The 22,836-nt window shown below is 45.8% G+C and overlaps 1 protein-coding gene across 1 annotated transcript in view; it reads left to right on the top strand.

Annotated features, from left to right (window-relative positions):
- LOC134336925 (protein CASP-like) overlaps window positions 1–22,836 on the top strand; it is a 621,546-nt gene extending 598,710 nt beyond the window's left edge. The window contains exon 23 of the mRNA XM_063031576.1: window positions 21,888–22,836. Coding sequence (XP_062887646.1) covers window positions 21,888–21,948 — 61 coding nt within the window. The 3' untranslated portion in view covers window positions 21,949–22,836. The remainder of the gene's footprint in view (window positions 1–21,887) is intronic.

Genomic DNA, 22,836 nt, shown 5'->3' with positions numbered 1-22,836 from the left:
TGTAACACCAACCCCTCTTTTCTCTCTGATTCTATCACACCTGGAGCAACAAAATCCAGGAATATTTAGTTGCCAAACACACCCCTCCTGCAACCACGTTTCACTGATAGCTACAACATCATACTTCCAGGCATCAATCCATGCTCTAAGCTCATCCACTTTTCTTACAATGCTCCTTGCATTAAAATAAATGCGTTTAAGAAATTTTCCACCTCTTACTCTCTGTTTATCACTAACGGCACAAACAACTTTACTATCTCTTTTTTCTTCCTTCTCCCCTACATCTGTTCCTACACTCTGGTCCCCCTTCCCCCTTGTATCTAGTTTAAATCCACTGGAGCCTCCCTAGCAAACCTACCTGCAAAAATATTTGTTCCCCTCCAGTTCAGATGTAAACCGTCCCACCTTCCTTGGAAAACCGCCCAATTATCTATAAATCTGAAGCCCTCCCTCCTGCACCATGTCTTCAGCCATGTGTTGATCTGCGCTATCTTACTATTTCTAAACCTGCCTGCACGTGGCACTGGTAGCAATCCTGAGATTGCTATCCTGGAGGTCCTGTCCTTTAACTTGGTGCCTAACTCCCTAAACTCACCTTTCAGATCCTCCTCACTGTTCCTACTCACGTCATTGGTCCCTACATGGACCACGACATCTGGCTGCTCACCCTCTCTCTTGAGAATATTGAGAACTCGATCCGAGATATCACGGACCTTGGCACCAGGAAGGCAACAGACCATCCGGGATTCTCGATCTCTTCCACAGAACCTCTTATCTGTCCCCCTAACTATCAAATCCCTTATCACTACTGCTCTCCTCTTTTCCCTCCTTCCCTTCTGAGCTGAGGGTCCCGTCTCGGTGCCAGAGACGCAACCACTGCAACTTGTCCCTGGTAGGTCGTCCCCATCAACAGTATCCAAAATGATGTACTTATTATTGGTGGGAATGGCCACAGGGGTGCTCTGCTCATTCTGTCTATTCCCCTTCCCTCTCCTGACAGTCACCCAGCTACCTGTCTCCTGACTTTTAGGGGTGACTATCTCTCTGTAACTCCTGTTTATTTCTGCTTCTGCCTCCCAAATGATCCAACATTCATCCAGCTCCAGCTCCAGTTCCCTAACTCGGTTTGTCGGGAGCTACAGCTGGATGCACCTTTTGCAGGTGTATTCATCAGGGACAATTGTGCTGTCCCTGACTTCCCACATACTGCAAACGGAGCACTCAACTGCCCTAACCGCTGCCTCCATTACCTACTCCTAAGTTAATTAGAGTAATTTAAGGAACTTACAGAAAGGAAATTCTGTGGATGAGAACAAGAATCCCAGATGGCTTGTTGCTTCCTGGGTGCCAGGGTCTGGGACATAGTGGATTGAGTACACAGTGTTCTTAAGTGGGAGGGTGAGCAGTCAGAGGTTGTGGCCCATGTTGGTACCAATGACATGGATAGGAAGGGTGACAAGGTCCTGCAAAGTAAATTCAGGGAGTTAAGTGCTACGTTAAGGGAAGAGATCTCCAGTGGTGTGATCTCAGTATTTCCACCCTTATAACATGCTAGTGAGGCCAGAAATAGGAAAATCATATAGTTTAAAATGTGGCTAAGGAGTTAATGCAGGATGGAAGACTTCAGATTTTTGTATCATTGGGCTCTCTTCCAGGGAAGGTGAGACTTGAACAGAAAGGATGACTTGCACCTGAACTGAAGGGGGACTAATATCATAGCAAAAAGGTGTGCTAGTGCTACAGGGGAGGGTGTGGTGGTGGGTGGTTGGTGGTTTAAACTAGAGCTGCAGGGGGATGGTAATCAGAGCACCAGGACAGATAAGACCATAAGACATAAGAGCAAAATTAGGCCATTCTGCCCGTCAAGTCAACTCCACCATTCCATCATGGCTGATCCCGGATCCCACTTTACCCCATACACCTGCCTTCTCACCATTTCCTTTGATGCCCAGACCAATCAAGAAATTATCAACTTCCATTTTAAATATACCCACGCACTTGGCCTCCACCGCAGTATGTGGCAGAGTATTCCACAGACTCACCACTCTCTGGCTAAGAAAAAATCCTCCTTACCTCTGTTCTGAAAGGTCACCCCTCAATTTTGAGACTGTTCCCACCATAGGAAACATCCTCTCCACATCCACCCTATCTAGTCCTTTCAATGAGATTCTCCCCCGCCAACCGCATTCTTCTAAATTCCTGTGAGTACAGGCCCAAGGCTGCCAAACGCTCCTCATATGTTAACCCCTTCATTCCTGGAATCATCTTTGTGAACCTCCTCTGGACTATCTCCAATGATAACACATCCATTCTGAGATATGGGACCCAAAACTGTTGACAATACTCCCAGTGCAGCCTGACAAAGCCTCAGCAATACCTCCTTGCTTTTATATTCTATTCCCCTTGAAATAAATGTCAACATTGCATTTGCCTTCTCTGCCACAGACTCAAAGTGTGAATTAACCTCCTGAGAGTCTTGCACAAGGACTCCTATGTCCCTCTGCACCTCTGATGTTTGAATTTTCTCCCCATTTAGATAATAGTCTGCACTATTGTACCTTTTACCAAAATGCATTATCATACATTTCCCAACACTGTATTCCTCATTGCTTCCTCAGCCTCCACCTATCATTGTATCATTCGCAAATTTTTCTACAAAGCCATCAAACAATATGATTGACAAACAATATGAAAAGAAGTGGTCCCAATTCTGACCCCTGAGGAACACCACTAGTCACTGGCAGCCAACCAGAAAAACCCCCCCTTTATTCCCACTTGTTGTCGCCCACCTGTCAGCCGTTCCTCTATCCATGTCAGTATCTTTACTGTAACACCATGGGATTTTATCTTGTTAAGCAGCCTCATGTGTGGCACCTTATCAAATGCCTTCTGAAAATCCACTGCACCTCCTTTATCCACCCTGCTTGTTACTTCCTCAAAGAACTTAACATATTTGTCAGGCAAGATTTCCCTTTACAGAAACCATGCTGACACTGACTTATTTTATCATTAGGCTCCAAAACCTCATCCTTAATAATAGACTCCAACACTTTCCCAACCACTGAGGTTAGGCTAACTGGCCTATAATTTCCTTTCTTTTGCCTTCCTCCCTTCTTAAAGAATGGAGTGACATTTGCAATTTTCCAGTCCTCTGGAACCATGCCAGAATCGAGTGATTCTTGAAAGATCATGACCATTAAGCAACCTTTCTCAGGATTCTGGGATGTTGTCCATCTGGTCCAGGTGATTTATCCACCTTAAGATCTTTGAGTTTACCTAGAACTTTTTCATTTGTAATTGCAATGACACTTACTCCTGCTCCCTGACACTCACGGACCTCTGGCACTTGCTTGTGTCTTCCACAGCGAAGACTGATGCAAAATATCCATTAAGTTCATCTGCCATTTCTTTGTCCACAATTACTACCTCACCGGCATCATTTTCCAGTAGTCCAATATCAAATCTCATCTCCCTTTTACTCTTTATATAACTAAAAAAACTTTTGATATCCTGCTTTATAGCCCTCATATTTCGTATTTTTCTTTCTTATAGCTTTTTTAGTTGCGTTTTGTTGGATTTTAAAAGCTTCCCAATCATCCTATTTCCCACTTATTTTTGCTACATTATGTGCCTTTTCCTTGCCTTTTATGCAGTCCTTCTCTTGTCAGCCACAGTTACCTACTCCTGCCACTTGAGAATTTTTTCTTCTGTGGGACATGCAGTATCCTGCACCTTGTGAACTATTCACAGAAACTTCACCCATCTCTGCTCTGTCATTACCTCCGCCAGTATGCTCCTCCAATCCACCTGGGCAAGCTCCTCTCTCATGCCTCTGTAGTTCCCTTTATTCCATTGCGATACTGAAACATATGTCTTATGCTTCTCCCTCTCAAATTGCAGTAGGAATTCAATCACATTATGATCACTGCCTCATAAGGGTTCCTTTACATTAAGCTCCTTAATAAGGTCTGGGTTATTACACAACACCCAATCTAAGATAGCCTTTCCCCGAATAGCACAAGTTGCTCTGAAAAGCCATCTCATAGGCATTTAACAAATTCCCTCTCTTGCAATTCGCCACCAACTTGACAATTCCCTTGCATATTGAAATGCTCCATTACAAATGTGACATTACCCTTATTACATGCCTTTTCCATCTCCCTTTGCAATCTCAACCCCACACCTTGGTTACTATTTGGAGGCCTATATATAATTCTCATGATTTTTTTCTTACCCTTGCAGCTTCTTAACTTCACCCACAAAGATTCAATATTCTCTGATCCTATGTCACCTCTTTCTAAAGCTATAATTCCAACTCTTACCACCAGGGCCAGACCACTGCCTGTGCCCTCCTGCCTGTTCTTTCGATAAAAATGTAGACAAATTTTTTAACGAAGAGAAAATTCAAAAATCTGAGGTGTAAAGGGAATTGGGAGTCCTTGTGCTGGATTCCTTAAAGGTTAATTTTCAGGTTGAGTCGGTGGTGAGGAAGGCAACTGCAATGTTAGCTTTCATTTCGAGAGGACTAGAACATAAATCAAGGATATAATGCTGAGGCCACATCGAGAGCTAATGCCCCACCTTCCCCTTGTACCCCATCCGTTATTTATTTAAATACATACATTCTTTCTCTCTCTCTCCTTTTATTCCCTCTGTCCCTCTCATTATACCCCTTGCCCATCCTCTGGGTTCCCCCTCCCCCTTTTCCTTCTCCCTGGGCCTCCTGTCCCATGATCCTCTCATATCCCTTTTGCCAATCAACTGTCCAGCTCTTGGCTCCATCCCTCCCCCTCCTGTCTTCTCCTATCATTTTGGATCCCCCCTCCCCCTCCCACTTTCAAATCTCTTACTAGCTCTTCTTTCAGTTAGTCTTGACGAAGGGTCTCGGCCGGAAACGACTGTAACTCTTCCCCTAGAGATGCTGCCTGGCCTGCTGCATTCACCAGCAACTTTGATGTGTGTTGCTTGAATTTCCAGCATCTGCAGAATTCCTCGTGTTTGCGAGAGAAAATTTACCAGGATGTTGCCGAGTCTGGGGACCTGAGTTACAGGGAAAAGTTGAATAGGTTAGGACTTTATTACCTAGAGCACAGAAGAATGAGGGGAGATTTGATAGAGTTGTACAGAATTATGAGGTGTTTAGATAGGGTAAATGGAAACAGACTTTTTCCACTGAGATTGGGTGAGACTAAATCTAGAGGTCATAGGTTAAGGGTGAAAGGTGAAATGTTTAAGGGGAACATAAGGGAAAACATTTTCACTCAGATGATGGTGAGAATGTGGATTGAGCTGCCAGCACAAGTGGTGGATACGGGTTCAATTTCAACTTTTAAGAGATATTTTTATAGGGACGTGAATGAGAGGGGTTTTGGAGTGCTCTGGTACAGATGCAGGTCGATGGGATTGAATTTAATTGCATTGCCTTTATTTCTTACTTCCTTACATTTCTTACGCAAGGAATAAAAATCCTTACATTATGTCTCCATCTGAATGTGGAAGGCAGATTAATGTTTCAGCATGGACCTGATGGGCTGAAGGGTCTGTTTCTGTGCTGTACTTTTCCGTGACATGGAGAGAATGGAAGAATATATCTCAGAACTGAAATGTAATGGTCTGCAAAATTAGGTTTTGGGAAGTTATTGAAATAACTTGAAATCTTCTCATTATGGTTCCCCTGCAGAATCCTGGCTAGAATTTCTACCTCACCTTGTCCTTTGGGCCTACAGTGTCCCGCTTCCTGCTTTCACTTCCAGCAGAACTGGGAAATTATTTTCTCGGATAAACTGCAAAATTGCATCAGTCCAGATACTCTGTTCTTGTTATAATAATAATATAATAACTAAACTGAAATTGAATGTCATAAGCCAGAAACATGCCATTCAGCACACCATTGTCCAGGCTGGCCATGGTAGCCGGCTTACTAACAGTTGCAGCGTATACTTCATTCCCTGATGATTCAAGACATTCTTCAGTTTCAGAATCAGGATAAGGATCATGATCAATTATCAGTGACATACTGTATATAGTGAGATTTGTTTTTTTAGACATAGAAATTATTATATTATAAAAATAAGTAAGTAGAGCAAAAAGGGAAAAGGTGGTCGTGTTCATGGACCATTCATAAATGTGAAGGCGGAGGGCAAAAAGCTGTTCCTAAAGTGTGGAGTGTGTCTCTTCTGGTAGTCACAAGTTGAGGGCATGTCCTGGATGGTGAGGGTCCGTAATGGTTGCCACGGTAGCATAGCGGTTAGCGCGGCATTATTACAGCTCAGGGCATCCCAAAGTTCGGAGTTCACTTCCAATGGTATTTTGTAAGGAGCCTCTATATTTCCACCCGTGGCTGAGTCTACAACCCTCTCAGCGTCTTGCAATTTTAATGCATTAGAGCCTCCGTACCAGGCAATGATGCATTCAGTCACAAAGCTCTCCTCTGTGCATCTGTAGAAATTTGCTAGATTCTTTTCAAACTCCTGATGAAATATAGCTGCAGCAATGTTTCCTAACCTGTAAGCATTGCATTCCAGGTTGCAACCATCATCACAGTGAAAAACTGCCTCCTCAGAACCCCTCTAAACCTCTTACCCTTTACCCTAAGCGTAAGATAATAAGACATAGGAGCAGAATTAGACCATTTGGCCCAGTGAGTCTGCTCCACCATTCCATCAGAGCTGATTTATGTTCCCTCTCATCCCCATTCTCTTGCCTTCTCTCCGTAACCTTTGACACCTTGATTAATCAATAACCTATCAACTTCCACTTTAAATATACCCTATGACTTGGACTGTACAGGCTATCTGTGGCAATGAATTCCACAGATTCATCACCCTCTGGCTAAGAAACTTCTCATCTCTGTTCTCAATGGGCGCCCCTCAATTCTGAGACTGTGTCCTCTGGTCCTGGACTCTCCCACTATAGAAAACATCCTTGCCACATCCACTCTATCCAGGCCTTTCAATATTTGATCAGTTTCAATGAGATCCTCTCTCATTCTTATAAACTCCAGTGAGTACAGGCCAGGAGCCATCAATTGGTCCTCATATGATAACCCTTTCATTCTGGTGAACCTCCTCTGAACCCTCACCAATGTCAGCAGATCCTTGTTTAGATAAGAGGCCAGAAGTGCCCACAATATTCCATTGCATTCTGACCAAGGCCTGATAAAGTCTCAGCACTATATCATTGCTGTTGTGCATTTACCTTCTTTACCACCGACTCAATCTGCAAATTAACCTTCAGGGAATCATGTACAAGGTCTCCCAAGTCCCTTTTCAGCTCTGGTTTTTGAGATTTTCTCCCCAGTTAGAAAGAAGTCTATGCCTTTATTCCTTCTACCAAAGTGTAAAACCAAACACTTCCCTACACTTTATTTCATCTGCCACTTCTTTACCCGTTCTCCCAGTCGGTCTTGCAGACACGTTGCTTCATCAACACCACCTGCTCCTCCACCTATCTTCCTATCAAACACAAACTTGGCCCTTGTAGTTTCTTAACTCTACCCACAAGGATTTTACACTACATCTTCCAATCTTAAGTCACCTCTTTCTAAGGATTTGATTTCAGTTTTTGCCAAATAAGCCACCTCTGCCTACTTGCCTGTTCTTTTGATACAAGATATATCCTTGGAGGTTAAGCTCCTAAGTGTGATCTTCCTTCAGTCATGACTCTGAGTTGCCCACAGTCTCTTACTTGCCATCTCTAACTGCTCCACAAGATTATCTACCTTTTTCTGTATACTGCATGCATTCAAGTATAACACTCTTGGTCCTGTATTCATCACCCTGTTTGATTTTGGCCCTTCATTACACTTTAGCTTAACCCATTGACTGCGATTTTGCCCCATCACCTGTCTATCCTTCACAGTCTCAGTACAAACTAATCAAGTTGTATACCAATTGCTCCATCCTCGGCCCTAATCACTTCGGTTCCCATCCCCCAGGCAAATTATTTTAAACCCTTCCCGACAGCTCTAGCAAACCTGCCCACAATGATACTGGTCGTCATTGGGTTCAGATGTAACCCATCCTTTTTGTACAGTTTGTTTAGAAACCTGAAACCCTGCCCCCGAACCAATTCTTAAGCCATGCATTCATCTGCCTAATCATTGTGCCTAACTCCCTATGTTCTCTCTTCGGGACCTCCTCCCTTTTCCTACTTAAGTTGCTGGTACCAATATGTACCACAAGTTCTGTCTGATCACCCTCCCCTTTAGAATGTTATGGATCCAATCCGAGACATCCCTGACCCCTGCACCAAAGAGACAATATACAGTCCAGGTGTCTCGTTCACAGCCACAGAATCTTTTTTCTGCTCCTCTAATTATTGAATTCCCTATCACTACTATACTCCTCTTCTCCCCCCCCCCTTCACTTCTGAGCCACAGAGGCAGAATCAGTGCCAGAGATCTAGTTGCTGTCTCTTCCTCTGGTAGGTTGTTCCCCCCAACAGTATCCAAACTGGTATACTTATTATTGAGGGGAATGGCCACAGGGGTACTCTGCACTGGCTGCCTATTTCCCTGTCTTGACAGTCACCTGCCTACTGCAGCCTAAGGGTGACTACCTCCCTGTAGCTCCTATCTGTCACCTCCTCGTTTTCCCGTAGAAGGTGAAGTTCCTCCAGCTGCAGCTCCATTTGTTTAGCACAGTCTCTAAGGAGATGCAGCTCGGCACACTTCATGCAGAAGTAGTTATCAGGGAGACTGGAGGCTTTGCAGAGTTCCCACATTCACAAAGAACATACCACTTCCTCCAGACCCATTCTTGATGCACTAGCTATGTACTATCAGAAAAAAAATAACTTACAAGAAAATGACTTAGAACCTCCATCTGTGCCTGCCAAAGCCTGATGACTCCACTGGCCTGCTCCCACAATGACTTCTCTGCTTACAACTCCTTTGATTGGCCCCATGCTGACTGCACAGAGCCAAAGAACGGGAGCTCTTCTTAAACCTCACCTTGCATCACCATTGAACAACCTCTTGCGCTGATTTCAGCCCACTGTGTGCCATCTAGTTGCATTTCCTACTGCCCACCCTGTCTATGCTTTCATATTTTTCACTTTTATGAGACTCCGCTCAGCATCCTCTGCTCCAAAGAAAACAAACTCAGTCTATCCAGTCTTTCCTCATAGCTGATCTGCTCCATCAAAGGCAGCATCCCTGTGAATCTCCTTTGTACTTTTCCAGTGTCACCATATTTTTCCTATGGTGTGATGACTGGAACTACATACGATGTCCCAGTTGGGCCAAACCATTTGTTTTAATGAAGACATAACACAACATTCATACTTATATATTCTTAGCTTTGGCAAGATCTTCACCATCTTATTTACCCTGTGCTGCCTTCAGGGATCTTTGACTTGTACAACAATGTCCTTCTGTTCCTCATAGATTCCTCAGATTCTTAATGTACAACTATAGTTTATCTCGCCAAACTGACTTCCTACTTACTAGAATTTAATTTGCTTTCACTCCATCCATTTTACCACCATTGTCTTGTGGTCTAAGATTATTAACATGTTGCAAGTTTCAAGATTTCAAATATTTGTTTCTCTTAATCATCCTGCATAGTCCTGGGTCAGAATTCTTGAACACTCCCACCAGCAGACGGGTTTGTGTAGTTCAAGAAGTCATCTAACCCCCACCACCACCTCAGGACCCATGGGTCATCAATGAAAGGCAGACCAGATTGGAATGTTTTAACAAAGTCGACTGGTAGCTCTTCATTCAGACAGGATTTGACTTCTGACCTAATATGATCATTTGAGACCTGCTTTACCTTTTTTCCACTATCAGACATTGTCTCTTCATGGGTGTCTGTCATATGGACAGCAGTTAACAGAAAACTACTACTTCAGAATCCGTCTTTGCTCTTCTTCCTACTGAATTGTATCTGCCTTATCAATGTATTGGGTACTTAATTGGACTGGTATGGACATTAATGTTTCTTTTTTCAAATTAGTGTTCTGTCTCAATATCCAGGGGCTTGTTGTGTGTCCATTGTTGAATATATTGTTGTCATTGTCATTGCATAGGCTGAGTTTGTTTTTCCTGGAATGAAGGAGGCTGAGGGGTGAACTTCCACAAATCTTCTTTAATGATCAGAGGCAGAGATAGGATAGAAGCAGGAGAATGATATTCAGTTCAATAAAGTTCTGGTTAAGGTTTTAGCTCAGGGTTCAATAGAGGGAATGGGGATAAGCAGACAGTGCAGTCTCCCCTTCAATAACAAATACTTTATACTTTATTGTCACTAAATAATTGATACTAGAACGTACAATCATCACAGCGATATTTGATTCTGCACTTCTCACTACCTGGGTTACAAATATTAAGTATTAAAAGTAGTAAAAAATTAGTAAATATTAAAAATTTAAATTATAAATCATAAATAGAAAATAGAAAAATGGATAGTAAGGTAGTGCAAAAAACCGAGAGGCAGGTCCGGATTTTTAGAGGGTATGGCCCAGATCCGGGTCAGGATCTGTTCAGCAGTCTTATCACAGTTGGAAAGAAGTTGTTCCCAAATCTGGCCGTACGAGTCTTCAAGCTCCTGAGCCTTCTCCCGGAGGGAAGAGGGACGAAAAGTGTGTTCGCTGGGAGGGTCATGTTCTTGATTATCCTGGCAGCACTGCTCCGACAGCGTGCGGTGTAAAGTAAGTCCAAGGACGGAAGATTGGTTTGTGTGATGTGCTGCGCCGTGTTCACAATCTTCTGCAGCTTCTTTCGGTCTTGGACAGGACAACTTCCATGCCAGGTTGTGATGCACCCTAGAAGAATGCTTTCTATGGTGCATCTATAAAAATTAGTGAGGGTTTTAGGGGACAGGCCAAATTTCTTTAGTTTTCTCGGGAAGTAAAGGTGCTGGTGGGCCTTCTTGGCAGTGGACTCTGCTTGGTTGGACCAAGTCAGGTCATTTGTGATATTGACCCCGAGGAACTTAAAGCTTTTGACCTGTTCCACTTGCACACCACCGATGTAAATGGGATTGTGCGGTCCGCTACTCCTTCTGAAGTCAACAACCAATTCCTTCGTCTTGCTGACGTTGAAGGATAGGTTATTGTCTTCGCACCATGCCACCAGGTTCTTAATTTCCTCTCTGTACTCAAACTCATCATTACCCAAGATACGGCCTACAATTGTTGTGTCATCAGCAAACTTATTTGATGGAAACTTGGCTACACAATCATGGGTATACAGTGAGTACAGCAGGGGGCTGAGTACACAGTCTAGTGGGGCACCGGTGCTCAGAGTGATTGTAGAGGAGTGCTTGACTCCTATTTTTATAGCCTGGGTCCTGTCTGTGAGGAAGTTGAAGATCCAGCTGCAGATCTGAGTGCTGAGGCCCAGGTTCCAGACCTTAGGAATCAGTTTATTTGGAATGATGGTATTAAAGGCAGAGCTGTAGTCAATGAAAAGGAGCCTTGCGTATGCGTCTTTATTCTCCAGGTGCTCTAAGGAGGAATGTAGGGCCAGAGAGATGGCATCTGCCGTTGACCTGGTGCTCCGGTAGGCGAATTGCAAAGCGTCGAGGTTGACCGGTAGGCTGTGGTTGATGTGTGCCATAACCAATCTCTCGAAGCACTTCATAGCAATTGATGTCAGAGCCACAGGTCGATAGTCATTCAGGCATGCCACCTTGCTCTTCTTCGGCACCGGGATTATCGTTGCCTTCTTAAAACACGAGGGGATCTTAGACTGAAGCAAGGAGCAGTTGAAGATGTCAGCAAACACTCCAGCTAGCTCGCTTGCACAGACCCGGAGAACCCGTCCTGGACGCCATCTGGGCCTATTGCCTTCCTTGGATTTATCTTCAGGAAGGCCCTTCTAACGTCCTCCTCGGTGACGATGAATCTCGATGCCACCAGGTCCAGTTCATCCGGAGGGAGCAGGACTCTCCTCTTCTGTTTGAATCTTGTGTAGAATATGTTAAGTTCATCAGGAAGAGAAGCGCCACAGTTATTGATGTTCCCTGCCTTTTCTTTGCGCCCAGTGATCTCATTTAGACCCTGCCATAGTATACTGGCATCTCTCGTTAGCCTGGGCTTCCAACTTGGCTCGATATTGCCTCTTGGCACCCTTAATGGCTTTCCAGAGTTCACGCCTGGATTCTGTGTAGCGACTGGTATCCTCGGACCTAAAAGCCGCAGCTCTAGCCTTCAAAAGGGACGACCTCATAATTCATCCAAGGTTTCCAGTTAGGGAATACCCAGCTCGTCTTGCGAGACACACAGTCCTCCGTGCATTTCCAAGTAAAGTCCGTGACAGCTGAGGCATACTCATCGAGGTTAGCTGCCGAGTCCTTGAATACTAACCAGTCCACCGATTCAAAGCAGTCACGGAGGACCTCATCCGTTTCCTCCGTCCAACGCAACACTACTTTTGACACTGTGATCTCCCGCTTCAGTTTCTGTTTGTAAGCCGGGAGGAGGAGTATGGCCTGATGGTCCGATTTTCCGAAGTGAGGTTGTGGGACGGAACGGTAGGCATCCTTGACTGCTGTGTAGCAGTGGTCAAGTATATTCGGGCCTCTAGTGGGGCAGGAGACTAGTGGATAACTTTGGCAGCGCCTTTCTGAGGTTGGCCTGGTTAAAGTCCCCGGCTGTAATGAGCAAAGCCTCCTGCTGTAATGAGCAAAGCCTCCAGATACCCAGTCTCAAGTTCACTGATGTTGGCATACAGAATGTTCAGAGCATACTCCACGTCCGCCCGGGGTGGGGGGCGGCGGGGGGGGGCGGAATGTAGACCTCTGTCAGGATGACCGAGGTGAATTCCCGTGGCAGATAGTAGGGACGACACTTCACCGACAGGTGTTCCAGGTCCGGGCTGCAGGAGCTTGTCAGTGCCACTGTGTCCGAGCACCACGCAGTGTTGATCAGTAGGCAGACACCACCTCCCCTCGTCTTGCCTGAAGACGCCGTGCAGTCCATCTGATGGATCGAAAATCCCTCCGGTCGGATGGCACAGTCGGGGGTGGCAGGGGAGAGCCAGGTCTCAGTGAAACAGAATACACAGCAGTTCTGCATCTCCCTGCAGTAGGTGAGTCTCCCTTTAAGATCATCCACCTTGTTCTCTGTGGCTTGCACATTAGCTAGTAGGATGGTGGGCACAGGGACCCTGAAGCCCCTCAGCTTCAATCTGCCCAGCTCTTTTGCCACGCTTCCTTGGTAAATAGTGCATCTTTCCAGGTTTCCATCGATTCAGTGTGTCGTTGGCAGCTGTTTGAGGTTGGTGGACGCATCCCGCGGGGATCAATCGGTGGGCATCGTTGTTGAACACTTCGGGTCAGGCCGAGTAACGAGGGAGGCTCCACTGCCACTTCCAGCTGCCGGGGGCCCAGGCTGTCGATTGGGTCGGGCCCCGAAGCTGACACTTAATTCCAGAGGGCTGGGCCCCTGGCTGAAACAAGTCCTTAAGCCGAGTCACGGTTGCGGAGGCCTCCACTCCAGCCGAACCTCGGGCTCGATTTCCGAGGTCGGCGACAGAGGCCTCACTTCCGGCAGCTGTGGATGGCCACCAACGGGGCTTTATGGTGGTCACTCCGGGGAAGCGTCTGGGGCACTTTGAGGTCTCCGACGTCACTTCTGTGTGGTTGTCTGCTCCGGAGAGGTGCTGCTCGGAATGGGCCGTGTTGCCAAGCGCTCCAGCACGGTAGCAGACCGCGGGTCTCTGGGAACGTGGTGGGCTTCGTTGGTCGGGTCCAGGTGCGGTCCGGACTTTAAGAAGCAATTCTGGCGCAGTGGTTTCCAGCTGGGTCAGTAGCTTCACCAGGGTGTTGTTGATCTCGATCTTATTTATTTATTGGGCTACAGCAGAGAATTGGCCCTTCGAGCCACACCACCCAGCAAGCCCCTGATTTAATCCTTGCCTGATCACAGGACAGTTTACACTGACCAGTTAACCAACCAACCGGTATGTCTTAAGACTGTGGGAGGACACTGGAGCATCCAAAGGAAGTAGAAGAGAACATTCAGACTCTTTACAGACAGTGGTGGGAATTGAACCCGGGTCACTGGTACTGTAAAGTGCTTTGCTAACTACTACACTACTGTGTCACCCCGTATTTTTTGGATACTGTTAGAGGCAGACATAGTAGATGAAAGCCACAGCTGTCAGGTCTCTGGCACTGAGTCTGGCTGTTTGACTGAGAGGGGAAGGGTGGAGAAGAGGCGAGCAGTAGTGATAGAAAATTTGTTGGTTAAGGGAACAAACAGGAGGTTCTGCAGATAAGAATACGATTTTCCCTTGCAGGTGTCAGGGTCAGGGACATCTTGGATCACGTCCAAAGCATTTTTGAAGGGGAGGATGTCACTACATTCAGATATGGCCAAAGTGCAAAGCGAGAGACACTGGGGTGGGCCAATAGTTCATGGACTTTAATGTGAACAGAGTTAGAGGGAGAAGAAAACAATAAACACTAGGCTAAACAGGGCCGTTAACTGAAACTCTCAAATGGAAAACGAAGCCAACACTGCTCCTGAAAGGAATAACTAAATATAAAATGAATATTGCTAGTCTTCAGAGTCAGTTGATTTGACAGTCCAATTTCTTAGGCAAGGCTGAATGCAAGCAGGTAGCGAAACGTTGCTATGCTTTGCTCAAGTCTTGATAAGCACTACGATGACAAGAATGGAGTGTAATATTATCACAGTGAAATAATAAGCTGACGCGTGCATATTCACGAACGCAATTGCTGTATCTGCTGCACTGCCCAATCCGTGGTTGTGACAGGGCTCCCCTCCCTAGGCACAGCCCCTGAAGTGCCTCAGACCTGTGTCCGCTGGGAGTGCCAGATGAGCAACCTGTCCAAGATGTCCTTCGCTGCGATCCAAGTACCTTCTTCTGGACCATACCATTCCCAGTCCAAAAGGTCCTGGGCCCTACCGCATATGTGGCGAGATGCCAGGAGGCACTGCACCGTATAGAGAAGGGAACCGCCTACCAAGTGGAGAGGAGGGGGAGGTGGGGTGACTGGGGCCAGGGGAGAGGTAGTAACTGGCTTGAGCTGGGAAACATGAAATACTGGGTGGATCTTCAGTGATGCTGGTGGAAGCAATCCCTACAACACCTTGTTGACAGTCTTTTCCTCTACAAACAGTCCCACATAGCACGGTGCCAATTTGCAGCTCTTCAGGAAATGATCCCTTGATGCCTTCCCAGGAGAAGAACCAGACCTCTTCTGCTGGCTTGAATGGCCTTACCTGTTGGAAGCAATCAGCCTGCCAGGCATGTTGTTTCTGGGTGTGCAGCAGAGAAGCCCTGGCTCGTCTCCAGGTGCGCTTGTAGCGCTGGATTAACTGTTCAGCAGCGGGAACTCCTACGTCAGTCTCCTGGTCAGGAAAGAGCGGTGGCTGGAATCCCTTCTGGCATTCAAAGGGAGACATACCGGTGGAGGATGACTGGAGGTTATTGTGGGTGATCTCTGGCCAAACCAATTGGGAACTCCATGACGTGGGATTGGAAGGGGCAAGACAGTGCAGGGTTGTCTCCAATTTCTGGTTCACTCCCTCAGTATGGCCATTGGATGGGCTGGAAAGCAGACGAGAGGCTGGCCATGGCTCATACAGGACAGCAGAAAGCTTTCCAGAAGTGGGAAGTGAACTGTGGTCCACGATCAGACACTATGTCTTGTGGAAAGCCGTAGAGCCTAAACACATGTTGAACCATGAGTGTGGCAGTCTCACAAGCTGATAGGAGTTTGGGGAGAGCAATGAAGTGGGCAGCCTTGGAAAATCAATCCACAATGACCAAAGTGGTGATGTTTCCATTAGACAGGTGCAGCCCAGTGATGAAATCTACTGAGAGGTGGGACCAGGGGCGGTGGGGCACAGGCTGGCATGATGTCATGTTCCGAGCGCAGGTGTGACAAGTAGATACATCCTGGGACATAGATGGCCACGAGAGTTGAGTCTCTTTGCATCTTTATAAAATCCTGGGTCCGTTGAATTCCCGGATGTCCAGCCAGACAGGAGGAGTGACCCCATTCCAACACTTTGGAACGCACTGCAGCAGGGACAAACAGCCGGTTGGGTGGTTCCCCACCTGGGCCTGGCTCTGACTGCCGGGCGGCCCTCACCTCTGCCTCTATTCCCCAGATCACTGGAGCAGCGATACACGAGCGAGGAAGAATGGGCCCTGGTTCGGCATTGTCCTCAGATCCGTCAAGCTGCCAAGAGAGAGCATCGGCCTTTGTATTCTTGCTGCTGGGTGAGGATGGAATTGAAGCATGTGAAGAAGAGAGCCTACCGGGCTTGACGAGAGTTGAGTCTCTTTTCATCCTAAACGTTGGAGAGGTTTTTGTCATCTGTCCAGACCAAGAATAGCTGCTGTGCCCCCTCCAGCTAGTACTGTCATTCCTCCAGGGCCTCCTTGACAGCCAGAAGTTCCCAGTTCTCAAAATCATAATTCCTCTTGGCCGGAGTCAAGCAACGGGGAGAAAAGGCACAAAGGTGCAGCCAGCTATCCACAGACGAGCACTGAGAGAGAACAGCTCCAATGTCAACATCGGATGCATCCACCTCGTCAATGAATGGCTGTGTCGGGTCTGGATGTTGCAGCAGCGGGGCAGTGGTGAAACGTCGCTTTAACTCCGAAAATGCTTGGTTGGCACATTCTGTCCAGTAGAATCCTGCAGAGGTACTCTTGGTGAGTGCACTTATAGGAACTGCGACAGAGCCGGCAACAGAAGTTCGCAGACTCCATGAAGCACCATACCTGTTTAGGCCATTGTATATCTGCCTGAACTTTACTAGAGCCCATCTGAACACTGGATGGGGTAGGGATGTAGCCCAGAAATGACATCTGGTCTTTATGGAACTCACATTCTTCGGGCTTGGTGTACAGATTATTTTCAAAAAGCCATCTGAGAAGTCTCCAGACATACTGGATGGGTTCCTGATGAGAGCGGGAATAGATAAGGATGTCATCTAAATACAAACGTACACAAACGCAGACTGGCTCAACATGTCCTTGAACACATCGTTAAACAAAGCCTGGAATACAGTGGGAGCGATGGCCAGACCAAAAGGCATCACCGGGTACTCATAGTGGCCATTAGAGCTGTTGAGAGCTGTTTTCCACTCATCTCTTTCTCTTATGTGAACCAGATTGTAAGCGTTGCACGGATCAGTTTTGGAAAATATAGTTCCTTCCTGGAGATGCTGAAATACAGACACCAGCAGGGAAAGAGGATAATGATTCTTCGCAGTGATGTTGTTCAGAGGATGATAATCGATGCAGGGACAGAGCTTGCCGTCTTTCTAACTCACAAAAATGAAGCCTGCTCCCACTGGCGAGATTGATGGACGGATAAAACCGATGGGCAATACTTCCTTGATGTGTTCCTCCATGACCACCATTTCAGGATGAGAGAGGGAAAAGAGGACTAGTGCCAGGTGGGAGGTCTATGGCACAGTCGTATGGCTGGTGTGGCCTCAGGCTGGTGGCCTTCTTTTCTCTGAAGACCTCAAGGCAATCAACATGTTCAGCTGGAATCGCAGACAGGTCCACCTCCTTAGCTGACACAGGAGGGGATTCATGGAATGGAGCTTGAACTGGTCCCAGACAGGCAGGCATGCTGGTCCTCACTGTTGGAGTGCTTTCAGAGACCAAGCGATCTGTGGAATATGTCAGGGTAACCGGGGTACCAGTGGCAGTTCAGCTGAATCAACCAGATAGAAAGACAGTTCTTCATGATGGTTGCCTTTGAGCACGAGTTGGAGGGGTTGGGTGGAAAGGTGCCCAGAGGTCGTCCATCCACCACCTTGACGTTGATCTTTTCTCTTAGTTCTTGCGTTGAAACTCCCCATCTTTGAGCTAGAGAGATGTCCATGAGATTCCCAGCTGCAACGAAGTTGATGGGCGCCTTAAGTTCATGGGTCTGAGACCTGCTCAACAAGGAATCTGTGAGCATTACACAATTAGGGGAAGCTGAATGAAGAGAGAACTGACCCGTCAGGACTTCCCTCCCTGTTGATGGGTATCCTCTTTTACTGGAAACTTGGGACATGCCACCCGGAAGTGTCCGGGATCACCACAATAGAGGAACCTGTTCTCCTGCGCCACACTTGTTCCTCCTGAGACAGGCGCCTGTGCCCTACTTGCATCGGCTCCTCTGTGGACTCAGTGCTGGGTGGTGAGGGAGGGAGAGAGGTCGAGAGGTACGAAGCTTGAAACATTCTTTTCCTGCACCACTCAGTTACCCAGTTGTCAACTCAAATAGCCAGATTAATCAGGTCATCCAGACTACTATCCTGCTCTCCCAGACAATGATCTCATGCAGGACCTCTGCGTTGAGTCCACGCTGGAAGACAGTGATGAGCGATCTCTCATTTCAACCTGTCTCTACTGCAAATGTGCGGAGTTTGACTGCATAGGCTCTCACCATTCCTCTGCCTTGGCGCAGATCCAAGAGTTGGAGGGCAGCTTCCTGACCCCCTACTGGAAGGTCAAAAACCCTCCTTAACTCTGCCATGAAATGTCGGAACGACTGGGCTGTGGGGTATCTTAGGTCCATAAAGCATGAACAGGCTGAGTGGAGGTCCAAAACGACTGGACTGATCTTGGAATGTCAGCTCGCATTGGGTAATAAAATTCCTGCAACCATCAGGATCACCAGAATATCTGCCTGGTGATGGAATACTCGGTTCCTGTATGGATGCAGGAGTCTGTGGGGGTCTGAAAGTGGGAGTCAGTTCTGATCCAGGTTCAGGAATGGGAGCATTAGTAGCAGAGATTGGCAGCACAAAAGGAGGACCTGCGAGATGCTGGGAGCGGGACTGAGGCAGCCAGAGGCTGCTGAATGGCGTTGGCGAGAACATTAATGGCTGTCAACTGGTGCTGGCTGTCCACAGTGAGCTCATGGATGGCGGCCATGAGAGCAGAAATCACAGACAACCGAGTCCAATTGTCTGCGGTGAGCTGGTCAACCATTGCGGCTAGGGATGATACTTGTTCCTCCAGATGAGACTGGGCTTGTTGGCACGAGATTTATCTGTCTCATTACTTCTATAACATTTTCAGCTCACTTTTCCAGCTGATCCAGATCCCTCCACAAGCCATGATTGCCTTCCTCGCTATCAATTACACCTTTGATCGTGGTGTCACCCGCAAATTCCTTTGCCTGTAGCTTGCCCCCTATCTGACTAATGAATCTCAGGGCCAAGGTCAATTACTGTCTCTCTGCTGGGTCCATTTTTGTGTGATTGAGACTTGCTGTCACGAGAGCGAGAAACACTGAAGCAGGTCGATAGTTCACAGACTTTAATGTGAACAGATTTAGAGGGAAATGAAAACAATAACCGCTAGGCCAAACAGGGCTGTTAACTAAAACTCTCAAGTGGAAAACAGAGCCATCATTGCAGCTGAAAGGAATAACTAAATATAAAATGAATACTGCTTGTCTTCAGAGTCAGTCGACTAGAAAGTCCAATTTCTCAGGCAAGGCCGAATGCAAGCAAACAGTGAAACATTGTGGTGCTTTGCTCAAGTTTCGACAAGCAGTACAGTGAAAAGAATGGAGTTAAATACCATCACAATAATTAGCTGACATGCATATTCACGAGCGCGATTATCTATGGCACTGCCGAATCCGTGTTTGTGACAGAGGGTGAAGAGCCAGAGATCGTGGTCCACTTTGGTACAGATGACATAGGCAGGAAGGGTGACAAAGTCCTGCAAAATGAATTCTAGATGTTAGGTGCTAAAGGACGGGATCTTCAGGGTTGGTACCAATGCCACATGTCCATGAGGCCAGAAATAGGAAGATAATACAGTTTAACACATGGCTAAGGAGATGATGCAGGAGGGAGGGCTTCAGATTTTAAACTGTCATCCAGGGAAGGTGGGGCCTGTACAGAATCTGCACCTGAACTGGAACATCTATACTGTAAAAGGACTGGATGGGGTAAAGTTTGTCAAATATGTTCAGGAAAGTTTCCTTAATCAATATATAGAAGTCCAAATCGAGAGAATGCAATACTGGATCTCCTGTTAGGGAATGAGACGGCAGATGACAAAAATGTGTATAGGGGAACACTTTGGATCTAGTGATCATAATACCATTAGTTTCAAGAAATTTATGGAGAAAGGATAGTTTTGATCCTTGGGTTGAGATTCTAAACTGGACAATGGCCAATTTTGTTGGCATCAGGAAGGATCTGGCAAGTATGGATTGGGATAGGTTGTTTTCTGGCAAACAGATGTTTAGTAAGTGGGAGGCCTTCAAAGGTGAAATATTGAGAATGATGAGTTGGTGTGTTCCTTTCAGAATAAAAGGCAAGGCTAACAGGTTTAGAGAAACTTGATTTTTGAGGGATTTTGAGGCCCCGGTTAAAAAGAGATATGGGCAGCAAGGAAAGAATGAGGTGCTTGAGGAATAGAAGAAATGGAAGGGCTGAAAGAAGACATGAGGTTTCTCTGGCAGACAAGCTGAAGGAGAATCTCAAGGGTTTCTATTGATATATTAAAAGCAAAAGGTTGGAAAAATGAACTGAAAAATGGCAGGTAGAATTTAATGTAGACAACTGTAAGGTGTTGCACTTTGGGAGGACAAACCAGGATAGGACTTATACAGTGAACTGTAAGCCACTGAGGAGTGTGGTCGAACAGAAGAATATAGGAATATATATCCATTATTCATTAAAAGTGGTGTTACAGGTAGATAGAGTCATAAAGAAAGCTTTTGGCATATTGGCCTCCATAAGTCGAAGTGTTAAGTACAGGAGTTGGGATGTTGTGCTCGAAGTTGTTTAAGATGGTGATGAGTTCAAATTTGGAGTATCAAGTGCAGCTCTGGTCATCAGCCTATAGGAAAAATATTAATAAGATTGAAAGAGTATAGAGAAAATTTACAAGGATGTTGCCTGGACTTGAGGTCCTGACTTATACAGGAATGTTGAACGGGTTCAGACTTTATTCCCTGGAGTGTAGAAGAATGAGGGAAGATTTGATAGAGGTATACAAAATTATGAAGGGCGTAAACAGAGTGATTGCAAGCTGGCTTTTTCCACTAGGGTTGGGTGAGACTAGATCTAGAGGTCATAGGTTAAGGGTGAAAGGTTACATTTTGAAGGGGAACATCTACACTCAGAGGTTGGGCAAGTGTGGAATGAGCTGCCAGCAGAAGTACTGGGTGCGGGTTTGATGGCAATATTTAAGAGAGTTGTCAATAAGTACATGGACGGAAGGAGTATGGAGGTCTATATTTCAAGTGCAAGTCGGTGGGGTTAGGCAGAATAACATTTCAGCATAGACTGATGGGCCGAATACCTGTTTCTGTGGTGTCATGCTCTATAACTCTGTCTTGAATATAGTCAGTAATAGAGCCTTCTTGAGCAGAAAATACCATAGGTTGAATAAATTTCTCCTGAACAGTTCTGAGTTCCCCTGGATCTTGTTACCCTCCCTGTTTGCATCTTCCTCATTAGCCGGCATAAGAGTTTAAGATGTTTCAGTGAAATCACCTCTCATTCTTGTAGGCTCAAATATGGTCCAGTTTACTTTTTCTCTCCTCATTAACCTAGCACCACAGTAGGCTATCTCATGGACCTTTGTTTCTTTCCTGTTGTGAGAAGGTCCTTCCTCAGGAATACCAGCGTTATTCACACTGTTCCACTTGCAGTCTGTCCATTTGCCGCAAGTTTCATTGGAAGAAAATTTTATAGGCGATGTCTTTTTCTAGTGTTGGTTAAAACTGAATAATTAAAGCCCATTTTAAATAAATGTAAGCAATTAGATGTTCTGTAAACTTCCTTCAGTGCATTTTATTTATTATGTTGCTGATTCTGGCATGATGACAAATAAAAATAACCCAGTTCACTGAACAGATGCCAGTTAATATTATCTTAGATTTTGTCAGGTGCTAGTCATCTGTTCTGGTTATTTTTTTCAGGTATTCTGACCACCTGCACAAGTTCCATGAGAATGGGGATGCAAGAGATATGTGGCAGTGAAGTGGAGGATCTGGGATCCAGTAAGGGCTCCTAAAGTTTCTGGGTGAAGTCCAGTCAAACACTTGTTCAACAGTTGTCAAGTTCAGCTATTATCAGGAAGCCTTTCTTTTGATGAATCGACATAAAAATATTCATTTTCTAACTCCTTCCATTAACAGAGAAATTGCACCCCGTGTAACAGGATTGTCTCACTTTTCCTTTCTCCTGCTCTGTAGCTATTATTGGATGAATGTAGCAGTTGATGATTACAAAGCCGAATTACTGAATCCAGGCAGGGGGTGCGCGCTCTGCTTCTTTCTGCTGTCCCTCCCCGTACCTAGACCGGGCAATCCTGACAAATGCCCATGTTACAACAATTAAAGCAGTACCATTTGTATAGTTAGTAAATTAATTACAGTTTTGGTTTGATTTTTAATGTAATTTTAGTTGCTGTATGGTGCAGATTGTATTCAACTTCCTGGAAGCTTCCATATTTAGTTGTACAACCCAAACAGGATACTGAAATTTAGAAACATTTAGTTCACATGGTTTATGTTAAATTTTTGTTAACTCATGAATAGTTATTACTTTTCCCAAGAAAATTGGTCTTTTTGTTTTATCGGATCTGATGGTAACTGAGAACAGGGGTTTGTAGGGTACTCTGTTAGCTAATCAAAATTGCTTAGAAAAGGACAATAACAAAGTTTTTTTCTGTATTGCCCGGTGGTAAATTTAAATCCAGGATCACCAGCACAGCCTCTGTCGAGAGTTTGTCAGAACTCTCTGCTATTGTCTTTGATAACTGACCACTGCTGATATTTATCTTCTCTGTTGCATGTGATCTGGGTGAATGTACAAGCAATACAAGGTTGAATAAACTACTTGGCATCAATGTTTAAATGTTGCTCT

Source organism: Mobula hypostoma, chromosome 23 (assembly GCF_963921235.1).
Source record: "Mobula hypostoma chromosome 23, sMobHyp1.1, whole genome shotgun sequence".
In the NCBI taxonomy this organism is placed as follows: Eukaryota; Metazoa; Chordata; class Chondrichthyes; order Myliobatiformes; family Myliobatidae; genus Mobula; species Mobula hypostoma.
The sequence above is the reverse complement of the archived record's forward strand: the minus strand, read 5'-3'. Positions and strand labels throughout refer to the sequence as shown.